Here is a 24639-nt window from a genome sequence, read left to right on the forward strand (position 1 = left end):
GTCTGAGGGAGGACTGACCTCAGGGCTCCCTCATTCCAACTCCCCCACTCTGTCCACTGTACCACCTCGCTGACTCTACAATGGTTTATTTCAAATCTCTCCTTCTCTCTTTAAGTTTCCAGCAGGACCTCCTCTTCCTGCCTTCTCCACTGAGATCCTCACCTCATACTTTGGTGAAATCATTGAAGTAATGACCTCTTCATCTCACATCCCTTTGACATCATTCCCCCACCATTTCTTCTTTTACTTCAGTCTCTGATGAGGAGGTGACCTTTCTTCTCTCTAAGGCCAACCCCTCTATATGCCTTTGATTTCATATGCTCCTGTCTTCTCTAACAGATTAACCTGCTATCATCCCCTGTCTATAATCTTTAATCTTTCCCTATTTGTTTCTTTTCTGCCACCTATAAACACACCCAAGCCCCCCACGTATCTGCACGTTCTCACTGTGAAAATCAAATTTCATTTGCAATATCACCCCTTGCATTCTGGCTTCCAACTTCATCATGCAACTGAAACTGCTTCTCCAAAGATTCCAACAACCTCTTCATTGCCAACTGAATAGCCTCTTCTCAGTCCTCATCCTTCTTAACCTCTTTATAGTATTTGACATTGCTGATCCCCTTCGCTTTCTTGATAATCTCTCCTCCCTGCATTATCATGACACCGTTCTTTCCCAGTTTTTCTGCTTCATATCTGATCACTCCCCAATGTTCTTTGCTGATTCGTCATCCCTGTCATTCCCCTACGTAAGGATATTCCCCAAGGCCCTGACCTTAAGTACCTCCTCTCTCTTCACTCACTCATATTTCATGAGCTCATCAGCTCCCATGGGCTCAATTACCATCCCTATACGTATGACTCCCAGGTCTAGGTATCCAGCTGGAGTTTCTCTCCTAAACTGTAGTCCCACTTCATCAACTGCTATTGGACATTTTGAACTGGATGTCTCCTAAGCATTTCAATATGTCCAGGATAGAACTCATTATTGTCCCATCCCCCCCCCAAAAAAAAAAAACTTTATTCTTAAAGGCACCACCAATCTTCCATTCAGTAGGTTCACAAAACAGTGTCATCTTTGACTTCCTACTATTCCTTACCCTATATAGCCATAAATTTCAAAATACTTTCGTTTCTATCTCTACAATATCTCTCAGATGTACAGTTTCCTCCTGATTCACACTGCATCCCCCTAGTTTTGACCTTCATCGCCTCTTACCCAGACTGTTATAATATTCTTCTATGTATTTGGTCTCCCTACTTCAGGCCTGTCCCCTACTATGATTTATCTACCCCATAGCCACCAAAGTGCTTTTCTTAAGTCTGATCATATAACCATTTTACTCTATAAACTCTTGAATAAAATAAAATTTCTGGTATTTAAATCTCTTAACAACCTAGCTCCTCTCTACCTTTCCGATGGTCTTTCACTGTTCCCTCCGCAAACTCTGGTAGCTAATCATACTGACCTCCTCATTATTTCACACACAGAACACTGACATCTCTGTACCTTTATTGTTTCATGCCTAGAATACACTCCCTCTTCACCTTTGCATTTTGTAATCCCAGGTTTTCCTTCAAGGGAAAGGGAAAAGAATAAGCATTGATTTAGATAGCACTTACTATGTACCAGATACTGTGGAAAGCACTTTACAAATATTATCTCCTTTGATCCTTCAATACTCAACTCAAACACCACAATTCTTCACGAAGCATTTCCTGATCCACACACCCCTCCTGGCTATCAGTGCACATCCTCTAGCATACATTTACACCTATCTATCAAATACACACACAGTATGCATATACATATCATACACATGCTGTCTCCTCCATGCAAATGTAAGATCTTTCAGGCCAAAAACATTTTACTTCTCCCTGTATTCCCAGCACTTAACACAGTGCCTGGCATATAATGAGCACTAAATGCATGTTGATTGTTTGATTACTGGACTTAAACTGCCTATTTCGAGTATCATTAATAAGGACCATTTCTATTGTTTACTAGTATTACTGGAAGCAGCATGGTTCAGAGCATAGAGTGTAAGAAAACCTGGATTCACTTCTCACCTATGAAACTTTTTAACTATGTGATCACAGGCAAATCACTCAATTTCTTCAAGTCTCAGGCAGCTCGCTAAAGTTATCTACTAAGTTATAGATGGAGTGTTAATGGTGGGAGTTCCTACACTCATGAAATTGATATGTTAATATAAATATTACTTTAAATATTTGAAAAATTATTGAACAGTTGTTCACAACAATCAAAAATATTGTTATTTATTACATTAAAAGCAAAGTTTTTCCTTAACTTTGTAATTAACATAACATTATTACCATTGAATAATATGTTATGTTTACTAATACTCGAAACTGAGGAGTCAGCTGAAAATTAATTCTATTTAGAAACAATGTCTTGTATATAAAATATTTGGACATATTGTAAACTATTCTCCTTACCTTTCCTATTAGTTTTTTCTTTAGTAAAACTTTAATTTTATGGAAGAGATTCCTTCAGTTTTTTAAAAGCCCTTTGCCAATTTCATTCAAAATATTATTTGCCTCCAGAAAAAGGAAATTAATAAACTGTAACTTTTATTCTTAGGAGGCAGCCATGATGGGAAATCATCATTTCCCATTTCCCTTGTCTCCTCTTCTTACCACTGAGAAATGAAAAGAAATTGATAATTGGGACCTAGAGTATTTCATCTGGGTTGAGGTCACAAGGTTCTGTTTCTCTCAAGGGCTATAAATCTAACTCTATTAGTCAGCTTTCAAATCTCACCTCTGAGGCTGGAGCCCCCAAATGGGCAGTACCTTCTGAGAAAGTAATTTCAGGTAATGATTTATTTGCTTTTGGCCTAATAAAGCCCTTGGAAAAAGGCTGAAATTCTTAAAAACAATAAACTCAAGCAGAAGAATAACTAGAGGAATATGACTAGTATTACAAAGAAAAGATTTTAAATAAAAGCCACTACCAATATCCTGGGAATACATAAACAATATCAGTAATTTTGGTGGTTTGATATTCTGGGTTGGTGGAGCCCTCACACAATGTAGGAGTAAAGACCAGATTGTAAAGTTGTGGGGCCTTGAAAATTAGAATAATTGAGAGGCAAATTGGAAAGATAAAAAATAATGTTCCTGAAATTCTCTTATCTTTAGGGGAAAGGAAAATACTTAGGCATGAAAAGTTAATTCTCAGAAATGTGTTCCTTTTGAGTATTGTTTTGCTAGTTATTGCTTTTACTAATACCAGATCAAGTAGAACTAGCACACTTAATTAAGTAAATGATAATTTTCTCCCGTTTTATCTCTCAGGACACTGTAATTTATGATCGTCTGGCTGAAAGTTCAAAATATAAGGAAATTACTTTAAAACACTTAGAGCAGTTTGCTACAGAAGGTAAGTAATAAAGTGTGATTTTAAATGCGGGGTAATAATTCTGCTAATTTTTAATGATTGAGTTATTTTTAGTGTAATTGTCAGATTCCTAAAAATAAATCATGATTATGGTTGATGATACAATACTGGCAAAACACAATTATATCCAACTCAGTGTTTCCATTTACTTGACTTAAACCACAGTTTGTCAACAATTTGCTTTTCCCTCTGGGTTTTTTTTAGGGGGGGATGGAGAGAAGAGAAGGACTAGTTATTTACCTTGTCATTAACCAACAACATGCATAATATTTGCATTTGAAAATATTAAACTTAATTTTTAAAAAAATAACAAATTTGAGGAAAATTTGTATGAGAAAATAATTGTAACATTCTACAGTGATGGAATGAGTATCTTAATGTGGATTTAGTAAGGAGATGGTAGCAATTTCCTTCTTTTGGCACATTAGTTGCTAGAGGGAAGAAGCTGAGGAGCGTGTGACTCAGGACAAGTTCTTTGTCAAAGGCCTGGTATTGGGAAGAAGGAAGGAAAATTCGATTGTTGGGGCACAGGGTTCCTGGTCTCAGCCCTTGCATTCTCTGTTCCCTGAGCCATGACTTGGGAAGTAGAGGTTGCTACCATCCACTGCCCCTGTCCACTGTTGATGAAGTTTCTATAGAAGAAAACTGACATGGTTCTGAAACAGAGCACTCCAAGATAGAACACAACACAAGAGAAGAAGTAAAGCAAACCATCATCATTGAAAGGACATAATTGTCAAGTTAATTAGTATTCAGACTCCTCAATGGGAAAAGGGGGCTCTTGGCCACTACCCCAGGCATGATTTGGTCTGGTCTGGTAACTAGGGATTTGGGCTTCCCCAACTTTTTTATTTGGCAAAGTTGAAAGGTTACTGAGGTCCTTATAGCAATTATGCAAACCAGAAAAATTATGGCTCATTCAAAGTACCAAAACAACTATTAGTAACATTTGCTTGGTAGTCTATAAAGCAAATTCACAAAATTTTCCAGGGCAAGTATTGCTATTCCCTTTTAACAAATGAGGAAACTGAGGCTCAGAGAATTTGAAAGACTTACACAAGCTAGTTTGTGACAAAACTGAGTCTTCTCATGCCTGTTCCACAATACCAAACTGCCTGTCTTTCCTAGGAAAGACTAAAAAGACCTGGAATTATCTAACATGAAGAGACAATACCTAGTTGCAGTTACTATGATAAGGGTCAGCAAACAAAGGATGGTAAACAAATGTTTACCATTTCTAATGAGGGAATAAGAAAAAATAGAATTGTGATACAGCAGGAGGGGTTGAGATTAATATATAGAATCCTTCTTTCTGATGGAGGTTGTTGATTACATATTAAGAGTGGTGAAAAGGTATAGATATGAAACCTCTTAAAGGACTTTTAAAATAATATTATTCAATAAAAAACATTTACATCTAAACCATTTAAATTTATGTTCTCAAAATAAATTCAGCTTTTATAATTAGTAGCTAAATTAAAAAATTAAAATATCATCATTCCTAAGAAAACCATTCTTTGAGCAGTGTCCTTGTTGACTTTTTCAGGGTTAAGGACTTTGTGTTTTGCTGTGGCTGAGATTTCAGAAAGTGACTTTCAAGAATGGCGTTCAGTGTACGAGAGAGCTTCAAGTGCTATCCAAAACAGGTTACTCAAACTGGAAGAGAGTTATGAGTTAATTGAAAAGGTACGTGTCAGGTTATTTTACCTTTTGTTTCAGGAAATTTCCATCTTCTAGGGAACTACTGAAGTAAAGATTACAACTTTTTGGGATACTATACCATTTATGCTTATGGTAGATAGAGTCTTCACAAATATAGGTAGAAAATTGATTTCTTACCTGTTAGAATATTAACTGAAAGGTATTTGGAATCAAGATGTTAGATTATTTAATACCTCTTCCTTTCCATAGTCCTCATCTATGCACTAAATGGCATTCTCCTACACTATATACAACTTCCGTTCTAGCCTCCTTTCTTCCATCCTTTCTCTGCCACTCCAACCAATCCTTACATAAAACATAAGAGGAAACCTCATTAAATGTAATTTAGGTGATTTTATTTTACTTCTTATAACATGGCAATGACTTCCCAAATTCCCAGTATTCAGAACCTCTGTCAATTGGCTTTCCTATTACCCAACTATTCTCATCTACATTTATAGCAAAGTTTGGGCCCGCTTACTTGAAACCAACCATCACACTGTGTACCTTTCACACTCCACCTGTTTTTAGCTATGAATAATTACCAGTACATTTTCTTTGCTTGGCGTGCTTTCCTCCTTCTACTTCACCAAACAATTCCACCCCCCACCTTGAAAAGGTAACCTGTTCAGTAAAATCTGCCAAGGCCAACCCTATCAGTCATGGTAATATTCACTCTTCCCAAATTTCACTCTCTTCTCTTGTTACCTAATGGCCGTGTATGTGACACCACTATCACAATTGGTTTTCTGTAGATGTATCTTTCCATATACGGTTCTAAGCCAGGAGTTCTCCACATTAAAACTCTTGCTCTAGACATTGTTTCCCTCAATTTTTCCCACCTTCCCCGACCCTTTTGATAATATTCCTTAAATTTGAAACTAGGTAAGCTCTGTGCCTTATCTACTTCCAGAAAAACCTGAGTGTCTGATAGATTTTCCTTTGTGGTGTAGTGAATAGAGAGTTGGCCTCAGTCAAAAAGAACTAGATTCATATCCTGTATTAATATCATATTCATATCATGCATGCCAATGTGACCTCAGGAAAGTCACTTAATAATAACAGCTGACATTTATGTAATGCTTACTGTGTGTCAAGCACTGTGCACTTTGCAAATATGATCAGATTTGATCATTACAACAACCCTGGGATTCCCTTGTTATACAAATGAAGTACCATCACCCCCATTTTACAAATGAGGAAACTGAGACAAACAAGGGTTAAGTGACTTGCCCAAGGTCACACAGTTAATAAATGTCTGAGGCCAGATTTGAACTCAGGTCTTCCAGGTTCCAGACCTGGATCTCTATCCACAGAGCCACTTAGCTGTCTCTCAGTAGCCCCAAACAACTCTGAAAGATTGCAAGTTGTAGAGAAAGTGCCCATATGTACTGGTTTCTCACTGGGAACCCCCTATATCAATTGAATGATAGGTCCAATCCAGACATAAAAAAATCCTCACTGCATATTCTGTATACAGTGATATACATACATACATACATATATATATATATCTTTGTATATATTTGTATGTATGTATAATTTAGCTGATTAAATGCTAATCCAGTTTCTGAAACTCAGTGTATTTTCTGTATTACTGTATAGATATCCCATAGCTAAATTTTCTGTTATACCATTACCTTTTATATCTTTTTTTAAGAACCATTAGTAATGTTTTTGAAATTTCCCTCATTATAAAAATCAGAAACAATAGACATGCTTTTGAAATAATGACTTATGCATCCTGCTCCCTTTCTCTGCAAACAACACAGAACACTTTCCCAGCAGCAATGAAACACAGTGCTATTATTACTTTAATATTTTAAAGATCAATGATTTTTATAATATTGGTGGTTTTAAAAATTGTTCTTATAAATATTTTCACTCCCTCCCATTGGTCCCTTCAATTAAAAAAGAAAAGAAAACCCTTATAACAAACATGTCAAACAGGCAATGACCCCATTAAACTCTTAATTGGGAAATGCTAACAAAATAAATAAACATACAGCACAGCATAGGTAATATTAATATGTGGTTTTCTAAGAGCAGCATAGACTGCCAGAACTGAATTCAAATCCAACTTCAGACACTTACTAGCTGTGTGACCCTGAGCAAATCACTTAACCCTCTTTGCCTCAATTTCCTCATCTGTAAAATGAGCTGGAGAAGGAAATGGCAAACCTGTCCAGTATTTTTGCCAAGAAAACCCCAAATGGGATCACAGAGAGTCAGACGTGACTGAAAAATGATTTATCAACAAAAACAACATCAGTAATGTGACCTCCAGAAATCCTGATTATGGTTTAGTGACCCCCAGTTTCTATTTAATTTTGACGCCACTGGTCTAGAAAAACAAAATTGCACATTGGCCATGTCCAAAAATCTATGTCTCCTTTTGAATGTTAGGTCTGTCCCCTCTCTGGCAGGAAGTGGTAGCGTATTTCATCGTTAGTTCTCTGGACTCATGATTTATCATTGCATTGATCAAGGTTCTGAAGTTCTCAAAGTTGTTTTCCTATATAATGTTGCTAGTGGATAAATTGATCCCTTATTTCTGTTCATTTCTGCATCTGTTCATAGAGGTTTTCCCCAATTTTCCCTAAAATTCCATTTAATTACTTATTATGTTATAGTAATTGTCTATGACATTCAAATAATATGTTTGGCCCCACCATTAGGTGGGGCACCTCCTTAGTTTCTAGTTGAGGTTATAAAACAACTCCTACAAATATTTTTAGATATATAGGTCTTTTTCCTCTTTCTTTGGTCTCTTTGAGATATAATCTAGTAGTATATTTCTGAGTGAAAGGGCACATACACAGTTTAGTGACTTTAAATTCTTTCAGAATCAATTCCCAGCTCCATATTGGTGTTAGTATTCCTTCCACCTCTGCATAGCTCAATCCTTCTGTGACTTCATAGGGAGATAATTCTTTGTGAGTTGCTGTGGCCAAAACATTCGTCACTAGAGATTCTTTAAACTTAGATAGACTTCTCCTTTAATAATTGATATCAGTCGTCAACAAACTTTTCTAACTCGATAAGATTTGCATAAGAGCTTTTGTTCCCTTGATGTAACATTCAAAGATCCCAAGGTCAAACGTGTACCATAATAAAACATCTGAATAGAACTTTGACCCAAGAATGTGTATATAGGTATATCTGTTTAACTATCTATATGCAAATACAGATAGATATAAAATTAATTAAAGTTTAACATTTACCTAGAAAAGAATGTTTACCAGATTCCTAATTTCAGTTGAAGAATATTGTAGGAAATCCTGGAAGAACCTAACTAAGAATAATAATTTATGAAAGGATCAAAGTTAGTGGATATGATTTTCCATCATCAGATATTTTAAGGAATGAAAATTTATAGCTAAAACAGTCATGAGTCCCTTCTTCTTCTTCCCTAAAATAAATGTTCAGCACATTGGCCAGCAGATGGTGGTGATGAGTCATCTTGATATCCACATACAGCTTGAAGATCTCTTAAAATATATGCTTGATGCAGCAAGGTCCCAGTTAATGCAAATAATGAATCCCATGAAATACCCACATTATTCAAACTCACACTGTTTATTTCTATTGGGCTTGAACCAATTAATATATTTTACATAAATTATAACTTCGAATAGGGCAAATCTGAATACACATGATCACTTCACTGGATTAAATATTCTCATGGGATAAAGTAGTCACACTAATAAAGGTCTAGCAGCAAACCTGACTTATGAATAAAGAAGCCTCCTTATCACCTTTGCCTCTTATTTCAACTAATAAAAATTCATCTTTCTGATATGACATTGGGTCAGAGGGTATAGGAAGACTCAGAGTCTCAGAATTTTAGAATTGTAAATGACTTTAGAGATCATCTCGTTCTAATTCCCTTGTTATACAGATGAGGAAACTGTGACCCAAAGAGGTTAAGTGATTAACTTAAAGTCAGTCAGCTAATTAATGTCAAAGTTGAAATTAAAACACAGATATCTGGTTATTGGTCAATTGTTCTTTCCACTTTACCATAGAAAGGCTTGTCTTTTGGGGCCAAATGAGCAATAGCACTCAGCACTGTTCTAACCTTGGAGACATTCTGGAATTGTATTCTGAAGTTGCTACTTGCTTTCCTTAGTATATGCTGTTTTCCATCCTGGGTTTAATTAGGAATAGGTAACTTAAGCCTCAGATGAGTCTCCATTGTATTCTGTAATCAGCTGAGGCTAATGAAGCAAAGAATGGAAATGGTGGCTTGAAAGAACTATTATAAGTTTGTTTGGCCCCAGTTTACTTAATTAAGGAACTGTGGTGGATATTACTCTTATTAAGACATCTAGAGAGCCATCCAAGGCTGAGTTTGGTCATTCCAACCTCAAGATATCCCTTACCTACCTAATCAACTGCCCATGGTGCTAAGTGACCTATTAATTTTTTGGCTGGCTTAGATCTTTATGGCATGTGTTGTACTAAAATTGTACTAAATTTCTCACATTTAAAATATTCAGTTAAAATATTGGACACCAAATTCCATCTTTCCTTGAGTGATCTTTTTAAAAATCATTGTGATTTTAAATATTTTGACTTGATAACAAAAGAAAAAAATATCAGCTATGATCAAAGACCAAATTGTTCCTAACCATTAAGTAGAGAAAAAAGGATTTATAAATTAATTTTTGGAGTACTGTGTTTGCCTCAAAATTAAATTTTTTAATTAGGTTTTTACCTCTCTAGATGTAATGATAAGTTTATGCTTTATATGGTTTCATTCCACTTTGCTCTTGGCATGTGATTGTGGTGGAGGTTTTCTTTTCTTTCTTAATTTTATTAAATGGATGGAGGAAGTGCATAGCATATTAAGACTGTGCAAAGTCCACCAGCCTGGTTTTAATTGAAACTAGCAGTTCGTTTTTGTTCTTTTGCTTATTTGTTTTTAAATGTAATAAAAGCATTTCTAACTTTTGAAGTAGTCATTTGACATCCAAGCTGAAAAATTATCTAATTAGGTCAACTAGTCATTTATTAAGGATTGGAAATTCATTTCTTGATGCACAGAATCATTAAATTTTAGGGTTGAGACTTCAGAGATCACCTAATACAAACCCTCCAATTAGAAAAGAGAAAACTAACCCTTCCTCTCCCCCTGAGAAATGAAGTAATTTGTCTAAGATCACCCAAGTAGAGAGAAAGCTGAATTTGCCACCCAGGTCCAACTCTTTAACCGGTGCTATTTCCCCCAAATCATACTGCCTGCACCCTTCCTTCTGTGTAATCATTGGCTCTATTACAAAATGCTGCGGTTTGGGCTCTAACAACATAATGAGGATGAATTTTTAAGGAAGATACATACACATATGGATGGATAAGTATGACAAAGACAATTTGCAAAACCAAGTTCTAATATCTTGCTTGCTATGTCAGTTACTTAAGCATCTTTCTTAATAACAAATTCAGGGCAAAAGATCAAATTTATTTGAAAAGTGCTAAATTATTGAGTAGCAAGATTGATGATATTATTTAAGGTGGAAAAAGGGATTAGAATTACCATCAGATCCTTCATAGTTACCTTGACCCAATTTGAGAAGGAAAACGTCAGCATAGCAGTGTGGTATTGTGGACACAACAACACTTTGAGTCTGTTTTTGTCACTACTTGAGAGAATTTACAGTTGTCTCATTCTTTCAAAGGACAAAATCCACCCTCACTTTCTCTCTTAACCCTCTTCTCTGTAAATGTCAACATAATTTATTTTGTTAGCATAATTTTTTTTGAATCAGGGTTTTTTAAAATGTTTATTAGATTGATGGTCAGTTAGCATTGTGATACATAAAAGAATCTTATTTGCAGTTTTTTCTGTTGGACCTTAAAAAGAGTGGATAAACTGAAAAGTGATACATTTGCTTCATTGTATCCAGAGTTGCTTCATTCAATTCAGGGATCCTTTAACTCCCTTATTTGTTCTATTGCTTTGCAAAGCAACTTAATTATTTACTTCAAAGGCACTTAATGATTTTTGTCCCAGTTTTTATTCAAGTGAAATGGAAATAAATACATCTGACCCCTTATTTCCTCACTAGGTCTGTCTGTGAATTAATTCATGGTATAAATTGACCTGCTCAGAGGTTATTTTATTATTACACACACATACGTATATGTGTATATATATTTTTAATCTATATATAAATACAGATTATGTAAATGTTAAAGTATATGTGTAGTATATATACATATGTGTGTATATATTAAAAGGTGGTTGTATTCTGCTAGAAACCAAAAAGTTCTTCATGTTGGTTTTCTAAAAGAAAGTTAAACATAAAAAGTGCCGTTATACACAGTAGCACTGTTTTCCCTGCAGAGCAACTAATATTAGCTCTAACACTTGTGAATGTGAGCTTTATGTGAGTTAGAGAGAAGATCAAGTGAGTTACAATTCCCTATGTAGTCTTATGGTCTACATCAGTGATGTCAAACTCAAATAGAAACTGAAGCCACTAAACAATACATAATGATCCCTGCTGCCTACATATTGATTTAGAAAACCACGTATTAACATTATCTGTGTTCTATTGTATTTTTATTTATTTTGTTAAATGTTTCCCAAATACATTTTAATCTGGTCCTGTACACGTAGGAATGTTGCCCTGAGGGCTACATGTCTGACACCTATGTTCTTTATGGTGATCTGTTAAGAAAATAATTAAGATGACAGTTCTTTCAGGTATAAAAGTCATGGACCCCTTTGGTGGTATGACAAAGCCTTTGGACCTTTTCTTAGAATAATATTTTTTAAATGTGTAAAATAAAATGCATTGGATTACAAGGGAAACCAATTGTATTAAAATTCAGTAATCAAATATTTAAACAAAGTTCACACAACCCAAGTTGAAAAAACCTGCTTTGATGATGTTACAAATTTAAACTTTGAGGAGCTCCCTGTTTTTTAAAGAATGAAATCCAAAATCCTAGCATTCTATTCTGTAATGCCACCCTACTTGTCAATGTCATTGTCCACTGTTCCACCTTAAGCACCCCAGCCAAATGATCCCCACAAGAAGACATTCTTTTTTTCCATGCTTTTTTCAAGTATTTTCATGCTTCCTTTCCTAAGATTGTCCATGAGATTGTCTCCTCATTAAATACTATACCCCAAATGCCATGATGTCTGCTTACAAAATCTTACCCATCCGTCAAAACTCAGGATGCTCCTTGAGGGTAAGCATTGTTTAATATTTTCCTTGCATCAATGCCTAGTAGTGCCTTCCTCAAAATGGGTATTTAATAAGTGTACCTTGATTCATCAATAGTGATATCCATTCTTAAAAATCTCTAATTACCTTCAGGTTCCCATATTCCTTTATTTATACCTATCCCAAAGGCTATATCTCCCCTATTAGACTGTCTGATAGTTAAGGGAAGGCACCATCTTATCTTACTCATCTTTGTAACTCTTTCTTCATTCTCTTAACAGAGGACCACACACACAAAAGAACCCTTAACTGAATTGAACTGAATTTGCTGAATTGAAGTGAAGCCTATAGAGTGAACAAATGTTCCAAAAAATAAGCTTTGTTTTGTTCTAACAATTCAAACTTGCCATGTATATCAGCATGGTTACATTTGTCCTGGAGAAACGTTACAAGGCTGCAAAATAAATCAAACTTTGGGAAGAGAAGAATTTGCAAGATCTCAATAAGCACTTGCTAAATTACACTTGGATCCCCACAATTAGTGGAACCCTGGCTTCAGCGAGTCTCACAGCATACGGAAGTACCATGTACATGTGAAGGGATTTTTTTCATCTTCTTGTCTCCTACTCCTCTGCCCTCCCCCAATAATATGGAGACTAATTCCCACTTATGGTTCTGAGTGTCACATAGAATGTAAGTTCCCTTAAGGGCAGGGACTGGTTCAGTCCTTATCTTTGTATCCTCAATGTATATCACAGAGCTGTGAACCATCTAGGTGTTTATGTTAAGTTACAGGCCAAAACATTACCTAGTCTTCCTTTCTCTAAGGCAGTGCAACTCTCTCTAACTTTCACTCCTTCGGTGATTTCTTGGGGAATCAAGATAAGGGCCAAAAGAAACCCTGAAACCAAAAACTCTTGAATATTTTTCTTCTCTTTGTGAGCTTCCACTAGTAGTTCCTCTTCTCTAAAGTCTCTTGCCCCATTATTGTATGGCTGAGATTTCCCTGCCAAGCCTCAGCCTTGGATCACTCACACAGTTCTGTGACTTCATTCCTATACATGTGCTGTAGAATGAGGCTGGAGTAAATCACAACTGGGTCCACTATAAATTTATATTTCGTAACCGCGACTGGGCCATTACTGCTCCAAGGCAATACTTTTAAAACCTCCTTAATTAACTCACTATCGCACTCACTCACTATGGTGGCTCTTTCTAACCTTTTCATTTGAAACCTCCCATGGCTGCACCTCATCATCCTCCTCCATCCTCTCACCTGAGAACCTTGCTTCACCTTTTAGTGAAAAAGTTCAGGCCATTCACTGAGAGCTTACTTTTCTCCCTTCCTCATTTCATATCATTGAGATATCTACCACTATCTCCTTCCTTCTTGTCTCAAATACTGAAGTGGCCCTTTTTCTTGCCAAAGCAAACACAAGTGCTCCCATCTTATCCCATCTTCTCCAGCAGATTGCTCCTCCTGTCATCCATATTCTCTCACTTCTTTTCTATTTCCATATATCATCATGCATGAGGATGATATTTTGGTTTCCTAATATACTTCATGGAGGTGAGAAGGGAGAGGGTGGCATTCATTGTTAGCATTTAGATGTTCACTGACAGATGTGATAAGATTAAAACTTTTGGTCAATGTTTCTTCCAACATTGAAAGTATGTGACAGTTTATGAAGTGATAAAAGAAATAAACTGTTTGGGATTGTGGCATCTTAAAAAAAAAATGCACCAACAGATGGGTTTTTTTTTATCTAAAATGCTTATGAACTGAAAGAAATTTGGTAAGAAGTAACCTTGCCTCGGCTGTTTTTTGACACTTTGACATGAAATGTTAGATAAATCAGTCCATCGATTGACAAATATTTATTAGGCATCTACTATGTGCCAGGTACTGTGGTAGGCATTAAGGAGAAAAAGATAGTATGAAATAGACTCTGCCATCAAGGAACCTACAGCCCATCTGGAAGAAACAACACACACATGTAAGGGTATGCACAAAACAGATCCAAAATAATTGGAATGAGGGTAAGAAAGGGAGGCACCAATAGCCAGACAGATTAGGAACAGCTTTACACAAAAGGTAGCACTTGAGCTAAGTCATGAAGGCATTCCAAGAGGTAGAAGTGAGAAGGGAGTGAATTCCAAACATGGTGCACAGCGAGAGCAAAGGCATGAAGATGGAAGAAATGTTCTATAGCTGAGGAACATTAAGAAGACCAGTTTGGCTCAACCATAGTATGAGTGAAGCATAATCATAATGCTGGTAAGGTTGTTGCTGTTTAGCCATTTTTCAGTCATGTCTACCTCTTTGTGACCCCATATGGGATTTTCTTGGCAAAGATACTGGAGTGGTTTACCATTTCCTTCTTCAGCTCATTTTACAGATGAGGAAACTAAGGCAAACAGGGTTAAGTGACTTGCCCAGGGTCACACAGCTAGTAAGTATCTGAGGCCAGATTTTAACTCAGGAAGATGAGTCTTCTGACTGGGTAAGGTAGGATGGGGCTAGGTTGTAAAGGTCTTTAAATGCCAAAGAGAGGAGTTACTTTATCTTTGACCTTAGAGATAATAAGAAGACCCTGGGGATTGCGAGTAGGATATAGTTTGACCCAAGTTTTAGGAAAATCACTTAGGCAGCTCTGTGGAGAATGGAATGGAGTTGAGAGCTTTTAGCAGGAAGGTCAATGAGGAAGTTGTGAGGAGTAAGGGGTGACACAGGGGTTACAAAGCTGGGTGCCTAAAAGGAAAATTTGGAAGAGGACTGGGTTTGTGGGGAACAGATATTGGGTTCTGTTTGGGACACAGAAACTTAAGGTGCCTATGGTACATCAGGAAGAGAGGACCAGCGTCCAACAGAGGCAAAACTGATTCACCCAGAAAGACTAGGGTCTTCTAAGGTGAGTTTGATAAACTTGAAAATTGACTAACTTGGAAAGTAATCTTGATACATTTGCAAGGCTTGCTGTGAAGGAAAAGAAAGAAAAATAAGTAAATTTTGAATAGGTTTACTATCTTGATTGAGCTACAGTTTGTGAATATGAGGAGGATACATGATTTTGTCAACAAAGGGAGCTCCCAGTGTGGGAACTCGCTCCATCAATGCAGGTCCTAACCTTTCTGTGACTTAGGGAAATCCAAGGGATTTGCCAGAAACATATGGACGTTGACTGACTTGGCCAAGGTCACATAGCCAGTGACAGCAATGGGATATGGACCCAGATTTTCCTGACTTTGAGCCAATGTGCTATCCAGTCTAGCATGCTGCCCCTTTCAGCTAAAAATAAGTAACATTTCCTTTCATATTATTTATAATTACTATTATATAAAGTGTGTCTGTGTTTTCTGAGACGAAGTACCTCCTTGATGTGCCACAAAATAGAGCAACCTTGTTTGGCATATAGATGGAAGAATCTAGTGCTTTAAACATGTGGCAGAGTCTTAGGTTAGTAGATTTCACTTGAGATATAAAGCCTAATGAAAAACAGGACTTTTTCTTGAGCACATGTGACAGCCAAGCTCACCCTGGCTTCCATATTAACAGAATGCTTTTTTTTTTCAGATAAAACATAACCATTATTCTCTGTAGGGACTACAAATATCACTTCTCATTTGTCCTAAAACTAGATGGAAACTGGTTTGAAATAGAAGTTGCATGGAGAGGCTTAGCACTATAAACTTGTAGTAATTTACTGCTTCATTTCAATTGACAGTCAGGAGTATTTCCAGCTCGATCAGAAGGAAACAATAAGGCTTCTAACAGTTGGGGAAGCTTAACAAAAAGACAACTGAGGACATAGATGCATTTCAGCAACACTTGATCCCTAGCCCAACAACAACTGCTGCTGATATGCTACATCTGCTCAGCTAATGAAACTGGCTAAAAAATTTTTTTAAATTGCTTCAAATTAAAGAGAAACTATCCATTTTATAGTTCTGTCTATAAAGTTGGGGGGCAGGGGGGAATCAGATCTTCAGTTCTGTTCAGCAGGCACTTATTCAGGGTCTATCTTGTACCAGACCTTATACAAATGACCATATGTATTCAAATCCATGGTATTTGAAGTGATATTTATACAAAATGTGGTCATTGATTTCAAACCAATGGAAATATGCAGGACAAATTCAAATAATGTAACCACTTTAGGAGATTCATTATTCACACTGATCAGTAACGTAACTGTACTTACTGTGCTGGGGATCCAAACACAAATGCAAAAAAATCCTCCCTACCCTCAAGGAGCTTACAGTCTACTAGTATGAAAACACTTTAAATTAACATTGATTTAGCCAGAAAAGCTTCATGATGGACTTACTTCTCTTCTCTTTTGACTTCTTGTGGGGATATCTCTAGAATGTGCTTCTGGAAAGTGAGACTGGGAGGTTAGTCAACAGGGATGGGACAAGTAGAATATGGGTAATAAAAACCAAGGTCTAAAAAATTTTAAGATTAGGCAATTGGCAGAAGTCCAGGTGAGTAGTAGTAATAACTGACATTTATATGATGCTTTAAAGTTAGGAAAACACTTTATATATTTTTCTGCATTGGAAACTCAAAACAACTCTATGAGGTAGGTATTACCTCATTGCACAAATAAGAAAGCTAATAATCAGAGATGTTTTGCCCGCACATTCAGCTAATGAGTGTCAGAGGGGGCCCGAGTCTTCTTGACTCTTAAGGCCCACATTTTATCTACTGTGCCATGCTGCGTCAATAGATGATAAATTACACATGCATAGTGTTTTAAGGTTTGAAAAGCACTTTATATGCAATGTTGATGCAACATCTCAGTAAGGTAGATAATGCAAATAATTATTATTTTCATTTTACAGATTAGACAATTGGAGCTCAGAAAAGTGAAAGATAACTTGACCCACAGAGCTTGGACTAAAACTGAGGTCAGCTCCATCTAAATACAGTAACTCTTTCTGGTATACACTCTGCTGCCTCCTAAAGAAAGCATAATGATTACAGCACGTATTTCCATAGAACTTCACAAAGTACTTCCCTTAAAAAGCAAGGATGTAGGATAGGCACTACAAATATTATCACTATGGAATTTAAAGAGGCTCAGTTGTATCATCTATAAAATGAGGTGGTTGGACCAAATGACCTTTAAGGTTGCTTCCAGCCCTGAATCTGTGATCCTACATCTTTCTTAAGGTCCCTCAGCTAATTGGTGGTGGAGGAGAGTAAGAACTGCACATCAAGAAGTCGGGGCAGCAGTTGTCAGGTACCTAGACAAAGGTATTCAGATAACTGGGGTTTGGGACCAGGAACTAAGACACTAGACAGGATACAAGGACAGAAGTAGTCACTGTACACATCATGGAAGCACCCATTGACAAGACTGCCTCAGTGACTAGTTAGAGAATAAGTAACACAGGCTTCAGGTTGTTCTTTGTTTGTTTTAATATATTGCCTCTGGCTAGAATCCAGTTGATTCCAGAGTGTGGGATAAGTGAGGTTGATTCTACAGATGGGAAGAAAGGAGCTAAGTATTCACAACCTGTGCTATTAGAAAGATGCAGCCATGAAGAACAAGGAAGATCCACACAGCAAATGATTTTATAAGAATCTTGGTTTTGAATAATTGGATATAATTAAATCATTCACCTCTTCCATCCATCCCATCCTTCCACTTCCTACTGCTAGGACTATTGTTTCCTAACTAGTCTCCCGGCTTTAGTCTCTCCCCATTGTAATCACTCGTGTGAGGTTTCTTGTCTTAATACATTAATCTGATAAATTTACTGCACTATTCAGATATCTTCAGTGAGTCTGCCAATCAAATTTTTAAAAAATTTTTTAAAAATTCCTAAAATTGGTATTCCTAAAAAGTCCTTCACAATACACCACAACTCTGACTCTGCTTTTCTAGCTTCCTCACACTATCTTCCTTAATGTACTCTGTATGTTATAAATTGGAGTAGCTCAAAAAAAATGTGAGATGTGCAAATTGAGAGAATTCACCCTAAATGTTCACGTGGACTATTTGTGCCCCACCTGTGGTAGAACATTCCGAGCTCATATCGGTCTGATCAGCCACAGTTGGACACTATAACTTGACTCAAACATAGTGATGTCATTTTGGTCCTCTTTAAGAAGGAGGGACAACCACAAACCAATGTCAGCCAGACTGTACTTCTACCACTCTCTGAACAAACTCCTTCTGTTCCACACAATTCACTATGCTTAGAATTGCCTCTCCAATTCCCAGTCTTATTTAACCTGTTACACTTCTACAGATCGATATTCTGCCCAGCCTCCAAGGCCTAGCTCAAATCCTCAAGGGAGATTTTTTCTTTTTTTTTTAAATTTTATTAATTTATTTTGATTTATCAACAATCACTTCCATATGCTTTTGAGTTGAAAATTTTTCTCCCCCTTTCTCCCCCCCACCCTCCCAAGGTGGCGCACAATCTGATATAGGCTTTACATTTACATTCCTATTAAACATATTTTCACATTAGTGGAGTTGTAAGTAAAAATTAAAATTAAAACCAATAGGAGGAACCATCAGAAAGATAAAACAAAACTCAATAGAAGGTAAAATAAGTGATAGCGATTTGACTTCCATAGTTCTTTCTTTAGATGTGGACAGCATTTTCCATCACAAGACCTCTGGAGATGTCTTAGATCCTTGTAATGCTGAGAAGGGTTCAGTTTAACAATGTTAGTCGTCGCGTAACGTGGCTGTTATTGTGTACAAAGTTCTCTTGGTTCTGCTCACTTCACTCAGCATCAGACGATACAAGTCTTTCCAGGTTTTTTTGAAGTCAGCCTGTTCATCATTTCTTATAGAGCAATAGTATTCCATTACATTCATATACCACAACTTGCTCAGCCATTCCCCAATTGATGGACATCCTCTCAATTTCCAATTCTTTGCCACCACAAAAAGAGCTGCTATGAATATTTTTGTACATGTGGGTCCTTTCCATTTGTATGATCTCTTTGGGATATAGCCCTAGAAGTGCTATTGCTGGGTCAAAGGGTATGCACATTTTTGTAGCCCTTTGGGCACAGTTCCAAATTGTTCTCCAAAATGGTTGGATCATTTCACAACTCCACCAACAATGTATTAGTGTTCCAATTTTCCCACATCTTCTCCAACATTTATCATTTTCCTGTTTTGTCATGTTGGCCAATCTGATAGGTGTGATGTGGTACCTCAGAGTTGTTTTGATTTGCATTTCTCTAATCAATAATGATTTAGAGCATTTTTTCATATGACTATAGATGGCTTTAATTTCTTCATCTGAGAACTGTCTGTTCATATCCTTTGACCATTTATCAGTTGGGGAATGGATTGTATTACAAATTTGTCTTAATTCTCTATATATTTTAGAAATGAGGCCTTTATCAGAGAGACTGGTTGTAAAAATTCTTTCCCAATTTTCTACCTTCCTTCTAATCTTAGTTGCATTGGCTTTGTTTGTGCAAAAACTTTTCAATTTAATGTAATCAAAATTATCCATTTTGCTTTTCATAATGTTCTCTATCTCCTGTTTGGTCATGAATTCTTCTGTTCTCCATAGATCTGATAGGTAAACTATTCCTTGTTCTCCCAGTTTACTTATGGTATCAGCCTTTATATCTAAGTCATGAACCCATTTTGACTTTATTTTGGCATATGGTGTGAGATTTGGGTCTATGCCTAGTTTCTGCCATACTCTTTTCCAGTTTTCCCAGCAGTGTTTTTCAAAGAGTGGGTTCTTATCCCAGAAGCTGGGGTCTTTGGGTTTATCAAATAATAGATTACTATAGTCATTGACTACTGTGTCTTGCATATTTAACCTATTCCACTGATCCACCTCCCTATTTCTTAGCCAGTACCAAGCAGTTTTGATGATTGCTGCTTTATAATACAATTTAAGATCTGGAATTGCTAGGCCACCTTCCCCTGCATTTCTTTTCATTAGTTCCTTTGATATTCTGGACCTTTTGTTTTTCCAAATGAATGGAGCTTTTCTTAATCAAGCTAGTTGAGAAGTAACTTTTCCTTCCTTCTGAGTCTTATAGCACTTTGTACCTCTTCTGTGAATTTATGTTGCTCTATTCTGTAATATAGTTGTGTGCATAATTATTTTATCTCCCTACAGAATTATATGATCCTTAGGCAAAGGGACAAGCACTGATGATTTTTTGTATCTTCTGCAGCGTAGTCATTTGAACTACTGAAGCATTGGCAGATCTATTCCATTATCATCTATATATTATATGCATTTTTTTCGTTTCTTAATACCACACCATATTTTCCAACATTTTTGGCATCTGTGCCTGGGTTCGCCTTCCCATGGAAGTCACCAAGCACCAATGTATGTCTTCACTCAGATCTTGACAATTTTTTAATGTAGTCTTTATTTTTCCAGCCAGGGCCTCTAGGTGCACAGTAGGTAGAGCACTGGCCTTGGAATCAGGAAGATTCATCTTTGTGAGTTCAAATCTGGCTTCAGACTAGCTAGGTGACCCTAGACAAGTAACTGTTTGCCTCAGTTTCCTCATCTGTAAAATGAGCTGGAGAAAGAAATGACAAATCACTCCAGTATCTTTGCCAAAATAGCCCCAGAGTAGATCATGAAGAGTCAAACATGATTGAAACTTCTCACAACTTTTACCGTGTTATAGATATTAGCAAATAAGCACAAGCGTTAGTGTCCACTGTGTGCCAGGTCCTGTGATAGATACTAAATATACAAAGGTGAAAAATTAAACAGTTCTTTCTCTCAAGGAGCTTACATTATATCAGGGGAAACAACCTATACACATGGAAGTAATATAAGACATAAAGTAAATGCAAAATTCTGCTAGAGAAGAGATTCCTTCAAATTAGAGGTGATACACAAAGCACCTTCTAGTACTTGAAGACAACTGTGATATCCATACTGAGCCTTCTCTTCTCCAGGCTAAACATCCCCCTTTGCCCTTCAATTAATTTTCCTATGACATGGCTGTAAAGCCCTTCACCAGTATCTTTTTTTGTTTGTTTTGTTTTTGTTTTTTTAATTTGGTTAGGCAATGAGGTTAAGTGACTTGCCCAGGGTCACATAGCTAGTAAGTGTTATGTGTCTGAGGCTGGATTTGAGCTCAGGTCCTCCTGAATCCAGGGCCAGTGCTCTATCCACTGCGCCACCTAGCTGCTCCCAGTGTCTTTCTTAAACCGTGATTTCTGCAACTCTACATCTCAAGTCATGCCAACCCTTCTACAATTTTCAGTGTTGTGTGTGAGAGAATAGATAAGTGGTTAACAGAAAAGTTTCAAGGAATACTCACAGCACCTTGGGTTTTGTGGTCCAGACGTTTGCCTTCCCAACTTTCTTGGTATTATTCCCTGGCTGTACTGGTGAAAAGTGTAATCAGTAGTTGATGTGACATATGTGTGTCCCAAAGTCTTGTGTGGTCCATAGCTGGATATTACACATCACTTTGGAGCCAGGACACAGTACAACCTGAAAAGGATCCGGGCGATACTGATGTGTCCTAAGCATTCGGCATCAGTTATTCATGACTGAATTTAATCTCCCACCACTAGAGTAGTAGGCCTTGTTTAATAAACCATGACAACATGTAAGGACTTTAGTATCAAAAGAGAGGACAATGTTTCAAAGAGAACGTTGCTTACAGTTCATTTCATCTGGAAAAAAGACCCGGGAGTTTTGTAGGATTCTAGATCAATGTGTCTCAACAGTGTGACAGGCAAAAAACTAATGAAATATTTAAGAGAGTTGTAGAGTACAGGATTTAGGAGTCAGTGATGCCAATTCACTTTGTCCAAGGCATAGTCTACCTGTAATATTGCGTTCCATTCTGGACCGCGTATTTTAGGAAGATCATTGACAAATTGGAAGTTGTCCAGAGAAAGAAGACTAGGATTGTTGAGAGGCCTCTGCTTCTCACCCTATAGGAATTAACTGTGAGAAACTGTAATGTTTAACCTGTAGGACAGAAAAATTAAGCAAGATATGATAAATATCTGCAGACATTTGAAGGGTTGTCATTTGGAAGAGAGGATAGATGGGTTTTTCTTGGCCCCAGAGTGCAAAGCTCAGAACAGTAGGTGCAAGTTGTAAAGAAACACATTTAGGCTTGTAAAGGAAAAATTCCCAAGCACTAGATATACTCAAAGGTGGAATGGATGCTGCCTCTGGAGATCTTTAAACAAAAACTGGGTCAACATTTGTTGAACTACTATTGAGGGTTTCTTTTTTAATTAGAGATTAGATTTAGGCTAGATGAGCATTGAAGTCCCTTTCAACCAATTCTGATATTCTATGACTCCATGATGTGGTCTGTCTGGGGCAGAACTAAGAGAGGCTGTCATTTCCTTATTTTTAAAAGCTGTAACTCTCTTAAATGCATCCAGCCTACAATTATGCTAGCTGATTCATAGAGCAAACTCTGGTTTTATTCTCATTTATTTTCTATTTCTGGTTTTCCCTTTCTTTTAAATTCCTTGAAAGACATAGACTCTACTTGTTTTTCATCTTTGTATCAAGTTGCCTTCATATAGTAGGCCCTTAATAAAATTTTGTTGAATTGAATTGAATTCCTTTCCTTCTGATTCATTTCCAATATTAATTTCCTGTTTTATTTTCTTTAGCTTTTCATCTCATTTAGTATTTAGGAACAGAAGAACTCTTGTGCTTTTCACACATATTTGAAACAAAGAGAAGCATTTTAAGCATTCCTTTTCTGTTGTTTAAGGATCATCACAGAAAATGCCATGTTGTAGATTAAAGAAGTAGCTGTGCCTTGGTTAATTCGGTATATTTCACTTCTTCATTGGTCTTTCGCAGTATAAAATAACTTGTCCGCTTGAAAAAATTACTAATATAGGAGTAAGTCATTTTGAGAATCTATTATCTAATAAAATATATATTGCTGTTTTTCCAAATAATTTATAAATCTGTCATATGACATTCTGCCATATAAACATTAAACACTCAGCATGCAGTTATTTATCTTTATTAAGGTGGAAAAGTATAATTTACATGCAATATGTCCTTTTGAAAATCTGCATAAATTATCTGAATGTTTTAAAAAAGGTAATTAGATTACTTGGGGGCTTTCTGGACCAATAAATATTTTTAAATGAATTTAATATGATAGTTAAGCATAATTAACATCTATTATTCCTGAGCTTAGAACCTTTATAATTTTTGATGCCATGGCATTCTGGAAAAAAAAATTAGTGTTGTTTGGGTTTTATATGTTTTTCTAATTATTTTTATTCCATGAATACTATTGAGATTTTCACGTGTTTCTCCATTCACTGAACATGTAATTCCCATGGTGCCCATTAATAGCCATCTGTGTAAGGTAATATGTATTTTGAATGGAATTGATTAAGGCATAAATGCACTGGTGGTATGATCAGGGAAAGGAGTCAAAGTTCAAATCTTGTCTCTAATGCCCATTATGGAATTGTAAACAACAGTTTGAAATGTGAATTTCCAGATTCAGTGCAGCCTATTGTGGAAGAGCCTCATCTTAAAATAAATAATACCCAAAGAGACAAAGGAATAAGCATGTGAAGCTTTCTGCTGAAGTTAGTGAGCATTATGCTGGAGAAACTCTTCAAGTTAACCAGATAGTCAATATTTATTAAGCACCTACTATGTGCCACACTCTATGATACCAAAAAGAGGCAGACTCTGCCTTCAAGGAGTTTGCATTCCAATGGTGAAAGATAATACACACAAAGAAGCTAAAAAGCCAGGGATTGGTGGGAGGAAAGAAGGTACCCAGGTGTTGGGGGAAGGGTTATAATGAAGTCCCAAGAAAACCAAAAGAGTGCAGCTAAGTGGGAAATGAAGAGATGATGGTGTGGGGCCCCTTCCATAAATGAAGGGTTTGGAGTTCATTGTCCCATTCTCCAAATTACAGAGGTGGGGAAGAATAATGAAATATGAGTACCAAGACTGATTGGCTCTTGCGGGATGATGATATAAAGTAGACACATATATTTTGCGAGACTATGCATATTTGTTAGATGGATTTTGTTTTGTTTTTAGCATGCTAATATGTAGGAGAAAGAGAATATGAATGCTTTTAGTTAAAAATTAACATGGAAAAAATGCCTGTTAGCACTATGGCGGGGGGGGGGGGTTCATCTATTCTTTGTCACTTCCGGAGATATAGTCATGCATAGACAGTATTTGAATCTGCTAAACTCTTTTTTGTTTTAAAATATAAATTTATTTATTTTTAGTTTTCAACATTTACTTCCACAAGATTTTGAGTTTGAAATTTTCACCCGATCTTGCCCCTCCCCCCACCCCAAGATGGCATGCATTCTGAATACCCCTTCCCCTAGT

At 36.6% G+C, this 24639-nt stretch overlaps 1 protein-coding gene across 1 annotated transcript in view; it reads left to right on the forward strand.

Moving 5' to 3' along the window:
• ATP8A1 (ATPase phospholipid transporting 8A1) overlaps nt 1-24639 on the forward strand; it is a 282797-nt gene that overhangs the window by 138049 nt on the left and 120109 nt on the right. The window contains 2 exon segments of the mRNA XM_020990843.2: nt 3322-3406; nt 4971-5110. Coding sequence (XP_020846502.1) covers nt 3322-3406; nt 4971-5110 — 225 coding nt within the window.

This window comes from Phascolarctos cinereus, unplaced genomic scaffold (assembly GCF_003287225.1).
Source record: "Phascolarctos cinereus isolate Bilbo 61053 unplaced genomic scaffold, phaCin_HiC Scaffold_9;HRSCAF=440, whole genome shotgun sequence".
Lineage (NCBI taxonomy): Eukaryota > Metazoa > Chordata > Mammalia > Diprotodontia > Phascolarctidae > Phascolarctos > Phascolarctos cinereus.